Source organism: Cynoglossus semilaevis, chromosome 19 (assembly GCF_000523025.1).
Source record: "Cynoglossus semilaevis isolate Cse_v1.0 chromosome 19, Cse_v1.0, whole genome shotgun sequence".
Taxonomy (NCBI): domain Eukaryota; kingdom Metazoa; phylum Chordata; class Actinopteri; order Pleuronectiformes; family Cynoglossidae; genus Cynoglossus; species Cynoglossus semilaevis.
Window position 1 is genome coordinate 17,448,218 of NC_024325.1, and position 6,670 is coordinate 17,454,887.

Sequence of the window (6,670 nt, forward strand, 5' to 3'; positions counted from 1 at the left end):
GGGGGGTGCGGGCGGCTGGTTTGGTGATATGAGTGTGTCAGTGGCTGTGGCTGTGGCTGTGGGTGTGTGCGGGGGAGAACAAGGGGTGAGGCGCAATCATTTCCACCGAGTGAGTAGCGTTCTGCCTCAGCTTACGGCAGCGGAACCGTGGTTAAGGCCAGATGAGACCATCCACCCCCCTGTGTGCGAGTGTTGCCATGACAACGTAGCAAATCTCTTTTTAAGATAGCGTGAAAAAGGACCCCCCCCCCGCCCTCCTCCCCTCCCACTCCTTCCTCCTCTCTCCTCCCTGACAGCTCGAGAATCGACAGCTCACACCGCGGGTACAGGAAAGGCTCCAGCCCAGAATATCATCCTCTCTGTAAATGAGATTACAGCGGGAATGACGGGGTGACAGATATATTTATATATATTTTTTTATTTTTTGTATGTTTGGATGGAAAACAGAAGATCAAGTCTTCTGTGTGCAGGGATATTATTTTTAAAAATCTGAAGGACAGAGATGCGTGGGTCTGTAGCAGCAGTTCAGCTCAAAAGGCTTCAGTTTTGATACTTGACCTCAGCGAAGTTAGAAGAGGAAAATATTTTACAAAAGTTATGGCGGCAGCAGAGCAAACATTTTGTCTTCTGTTTATTTATGAAAGTAAAGTAAAAACATTTTTAAGTGTTTAATTTTAATCGACTTGTATTTTTTTGTCAAAGACTTGAGTCAACGATCTTTTCTAAGATGAAAACTAAACAGGAAGTTACATAAGGCTGAAAGACGGTGACGAATATTTATTGACACATTAGTCTACTAATAACAATGAGTCTTGACAAAGTTGGGGACGACGTCCAATCAGCGCCGAAATCGTCATAAATGGATGGTACATGAGAACGAGGGCCAATCAAAGCTGTAGTTGTTGCTAAGAAGGCGGGGCATCTAAACGGAGACCCAATCAGAGCGAGCGTGTGTCCAGCAGTAGAAAAGAACCCGGTAGTCGGCAGTTAGACAAGAGCGGGAGTTTTATATATATTATAGATCGAAACATGTCGAGTATTAGAGATATGTTGTTATTTTACTATTGACGTTAGTGAACTTTGAGAAGTTATCCAAAGATCCTGAAATTCACACAAAGGTAAACATACGGAACAGAGTAATGTACTGTATGTCTGTGTTTAGGTCAATAAATAATATAAAACTCTATAATTCATTGTAATATAATAATCATATTTTCAATGAATAATTAGAATTAAAATTCCAAAAAGCCCATTGCTCAGTTGTTAACTAAAAACTGGGTTTATATAATAGAATATTATGACTTCCCCAAACCATGGACAGAGATTCACAAACCTTTAAATTGAGTGAAATTCCAGGTTGACTTTTAAGGGTGAGGTTTTCTCTCTCACATCTGACAGTTTCTGTGCTTTTCAAGATGGTTTGGAGGCTGTGAAACAAGAACACAGGATTGTAGGCCACACTCTGTACACGTCAACAGGCCACGCTTTGTTTTAACCATTTTAACATGTTTTTGTATCCATGTATACAGAATGGTCCGACAGTACCATGTGTTGGACTGAAGATTCTGCGTCTTCTTCTCCCCAAATCCCGAGGAGATGAACTTGGAGGTCAGCTCGTCCACCTCCCCGATGACAATCACGGCAACGTCTCCATCTCGGCCCAGCAGCCAGCTCACACTCTTATCGTTGGCTGTGGAAACCAGAGAAACGTTGACATAAGTAGAGTGTGAGGCTACGTACGTCACAGAAGGTAATCTGTAACCTAGACCTAGAAATATCAGAAAATAAAATCCCACTCTGACATGGCTGACGCAACGTCCTCATGAGCTCAGTATATGTGATCTCAGGATTGTACTAGAAATCATGTCATTTCCTTAATGTAGTCTGAATGATCAGGTAGAGGTGCAAGAAAATATCGATGCCATATTGTGATATTTCCTCTCCTGATCCTGTATCAATCTCCTCAGTCATTGATCAGTTATTGATTTTTTTCTCCCCAATTCCCAGTCCAATATTGCTGGTGTTGGTTCATGTTCTTTTTCATGTTCTTCACCTCATCGTGACTATAGTATCATACTATATTGTGTATTGTGCCCCTGTATTGTTTATGTATCGTGTTCTTGCCCTATTATCAGGACAGAGATTTCAAATTAGTAAAACCGTATCAGTATGAAAACCCCTGGGCAGAGATGTTTTCATATAGTGTCTTGTGACTCTGTGTGTGTGCGCGCGTGTCCGTGAGCTCAGAGAAACTTCTTCTTCAGAAACCTAACCGTGCTGACAGCAGCTGTGAGGGCACGAGCGTGTTGTGCTGCAGGAATCAGGATAACATGCTCTGAGTGAACTGGTTCTGCCAGCCTGCCCTGTGGATCACATTCCAGCAGACCAAACTAGGATGACGGTGAAAACACAGCAGTCACAGCAGGGCTGGTAAACAAGCTGACAGCACCCGGTGACAGCTTACACCCCTGTCAGGTGCAGCTGCGATGGATCCTGTCAGCTGACATTTTTGATGGCTTGCACATGACAATTGTGTTGGCACATGCCCCTGGCTGTGCCGCGGTGGACGCCTCACACACGCTATTAGGTGGATAACAATAGTCTAATGTCTTAGTTAGTGTGTGTGTGTGTGTGAGAGAGAGAGAGGACGAGGGTTTGTGGAAAGAGAGAGAGTCGTTAGATCAAAAACAAACAGCAACAAAAAAAAACAATTAAAAAAATCAGGATATTTAACTGATAACCACATGATTATTTTGTTTGTTTTGCAAATGTGCATCTCTGTCCTGCTAACTGGAAGGTCAGGGGTTCAATCCCAGATAGATGGTAAACACACAGGGACGTGTGTACCATTCTTATTTATATGTGTAAACACGTGTGACGTCAGGAGACTGATATAAATCGCATTTAAAATATAATGTCAAAAATAACGCAAAATTAAAAAAGAAAAAGAATTGAACAACAACGCGTGCAATGTTCAGAGGAGCCACTAGAGGGCCTCCCATTACAATCAATGGTAGGTGGTAGAGTGCCGCTGTTTTCATGTCAGGTTTACAGTGTGAACATTATGTTGTTTAAAGTGTTTAAAACATAAAAACGTAATGTATAAATACAGAACCTTTTTTTGTTTAAAACATCCAAAAAAGTAATGTATAAATACAGAACATTTTTTCTATAAAGATCCTGAACCTAAAGTAATGTAATGTATAAATACAGAACCTTTTTTTCTATAAAGATCCTGAACCTAAAGGTGGTTTATTATCAAACTCTGTCCAGATTGAATTGTTTTTCCAACACGTACACTTCCTGCACACTTCCTGTTGTGCCCCCTGCTGATTGTTTGAAGGATATAGCCTTAACTCACTTCCTCTTTTTCTTTTTTTCTTTTTTCTTTTAAACACACACAAACAGTCACACCAGTCATGCCGCCTGTTCTCCAGACATGGTCATGTGACCACACGTGTCCCCTGAAGGACAGCTGCGTCGGTCATTAGGAGACAGACAGAGCAGCGTTGTCCCCTCACACAACAGCTGACAGAGACCACAGTCTGACCAATCAGAGCAGAGTATCAAACACAGCTCATGTATATACTGCACTACTTTTGTCCACTGAGCCACTGAACTGGTTCATCAACAGATCCTTGTAAGGACAGGATGAAGCTGAGTAACAGTACAGTTACAGTAAAACAGTAGAAGAAGAAGAACTCGCTGCCACCACGGAAAAAATGCAGAGGAGCGAGTTCCTGCAGTCTGTGGAACCAGTTTGGACTGGGCTGCAGCCTCCTGGGTTTCTGCCCTTTATTTTTCTTGGGGCTGTTTTGACGACATGTCAACCACAGTCACCGGAACAGAAGTCACAGCCTGACAAACCACTCATCTACATCCTGTGGGTTTTTTTCTCATGTGATGTCTTCACACATCACCGATCACACTGGTCTCTTATTGAAAGGATTCTTTTATATTTTGATGAATTAATCTGGTGAAATAAAAGAATATTTATAAAGTAAATACTTGCTTTTGAAAGTCTGATAGTACTATTAGTATTGTTAAAGTATGACAATACTACTTCACTGTGGTATGTATCTTCAGGGAATATTGTTCTCCTCTTTGTCTTCCTGTCATGTCAACATTGACTGGCGGCGTACTTCTCATTAACTATGTTTATTTTTAAATAGTTTTCAAGGAGTTCCAGTTAAACACAACGTCAGTGATATTTACCGTCAGGTTATAATTAGGTTTGGTTCAAACACTGCATCGTCACCTGGTTGGTGTTTGTTTGAACAGTAATTAAAGTTAAGACAGTTAAGTAGTTGAGTTGAGACAGAGTTTGAGGAGTTGAACTGTTGTCAGACACAGTCAGAATCTCTTCACTCAACAACAACAACAACAACAACAGTTCTAAAGTTTTCTCCACTCCAGTAAAGACCGAGTCAAAAACTGGTTAAAATTTGATAAAAACATTGGTAAAAAAAACAACCTAAGACTTAGCAGTAAATATTAGGGGTGTGCCAATTCATCGAATATTATATTAATCTCGATGCGACACGTGACGATTCGATTACGATTCATTAATGTTCAAAAACGATTTATTTTTTATTTTGCATAATAACAAAATGACAGGAACAAAACCGCTGCTCGCGGAACGATAGTAAAAATGGCGCGTGCCGCCGGGACACCTGAAGGAACGGACCATAAACAAAAAAAGAAAATGTCGGTAGGATTCACTCAACATAACTTCAAGCTAGCGTTTGGAAGCAATTTTTATGGATATGAAAATGGGAAGTGTATTGACAAAACAATATGTAAGGCGTGTAAAACTAGATTTAAGGATAGTAGTTTACTCCACGGGTTACGGGAAGAGAAGAATCCGCCGGTTGTTGCTGCTAACCCGCGAACAATAAAAGAAGGATTGTCCAAATGTATCGCTAAGGATCTACGCCCATCGTTGACAACCAGGGCTTTCGTGCAGATGAGTAACTATTTTCCCTCTATGTCTCACTTTCATGCCCGGGCATGATTTAATTCACTGTATTCTTTTATCCATGTACCATTTATTCAAAACCCCAAATTCCACAGGTGTTATGAGGGCTGACGGTGAAGAATAAACTGGTTTGTTGTGGGGTTGATGCTGCTCATCGAGGATTCTGTTTGGAAGTCTTTATTTTTTTACTGAATAAGATAATTGGGGTTTTTTATTTATTTGAAAAGTATTGCTTTTGACAGTAAATGTTTTGCAGTAACCAGTTAACTGGTTGTGTGTAAGAGCAGCTCATTTGTTGATTTGACACAAATAAAAGATAATGGAAACAGATTTGTTTGTTTTCCTTAATTAATGAATACTGACAAATATTACCTTGTGAAAAACTATGAAGTAGTCACAAAGTGAGGAGGGGAGTAATAATAATAATAATATCGTGATAATCGTATCGTACCATCCTGAATCGGAATCGAATCGTGAGGTCCTTTAGAACGCACAGGCCTAGTAAATAGTCAAGGTTGTTAAAAGTTAGCTGAGATGCTAGTTAGTTCAAAGCTGGCCATGGCAGATGGATAAATATTGACCGGAGCAGATCAGTTCCAGTTCCTCCGGTCAACACCCGCCCTGGTTTTCAGTTATTTTTAGATGGAGTTTTTTTTTAGGAGAAGTGAAAAAGTCACTGGGTTTTTATTAATGCTGCTGCAGAAATACCTCAAACAGTAATGACATAGTATTAATGTTAATGATACTGTTTCCTACAGCAGCCCTGGTACTTTCCGTGTATGTGCCTGGTACTTTGTTTAGTCATGAACTAAAAGTAATCTGAAGTGAAAAACATTCTGTTATTGGTGACAGACAGTTGATCAGTGACTATGAACAGTACCAGTGACTATGATCAGTACCAGTGACTATGATCAGTACCAGTGACTATGATCAGTACCAGTGACTATGATCAGTACCAGTGACTATGATCAGTACCAGTGACTATGATCAGTACCAGTGACTATGATCAGTACCAGTGACTATGAACAGTACCAGTGACTATGATCAGTACCAGTGACTATGAACAGTACCAGTGACTATGATCAGTACCAGTGATTATAATCAGTACCAGTGACTATAATCAGTACCAGTGACTATAATCAGTACCAGTGACTATAATCAGTACTTTTAAACACACAGAGGTCTTGTTTGGGTGTAAACATGACTCAGCAGTTTACCGGGTCAGACATGGTGGAGGTCACAGCTGGCGTGCGTCAGCACCGCGTCTGAAACTTTCAAACCTGCCTAATGGACTTCTGGGTAAACACTGGCTGCGTCTCCAGACAGCTGTGTCAGATGATGGAGGAGGAAGAAGCTCCGACACCGGGACGACAACACGTCGAGTCAAAGGACTCTTTGTCTGAACCTCTGGACTAAAGGACGCCCGTCTCTCTGACGTCCACCGACACCTCACTGACTGTGCCGGAAAAACTTGAAGCTGCGCCCTGACTCAGCACACACACACACACACACTCACACACTTCACCAGGCCGACGACCTGATTTGACTTCAACCCCCTGTGGGCTGCAGGTCAGGGGTCACAGGGTCGAGCCAGCGTCCGGTCATGTGACCAAATCAAATCAAATAAAAGAAGAAAGAACGTTTTCTCACCGACGTTTGAAGACGAGAAGCTGAAGTTTGAGGATGAAGCTG

General features: G+C 41.4%; 1 protein-coding gene across 1 annotated transcript in view; it reads right to left on the reverse strand.

Annotated features, from left to right (window-relative positions):
• The window catches only part of LOC103395783 (SH2 domain-containing protein 4A), a 20,023-nt gene that overhangs the window by 10,931 nt on the left and 2,422 nt on the right, over window positions 1–6,670 (reverse strand). The window contains exons 3-4 of the mRNA XM_008333575.3: window positions 1,546–1,690; window positions 1,334–1,427 (exon numbers count right to left, since the gene is read on the reverse strand). Coding sequence (XP_008331797.1) covers window positions 1,334–1,427; window positions 1,546–1,690 — 239 coding nt within the window. The remainder of the gene's footprint in view (window positions 1–1,333; window positions 1,428–1,545; window positions 1,691–6,670) is intronic.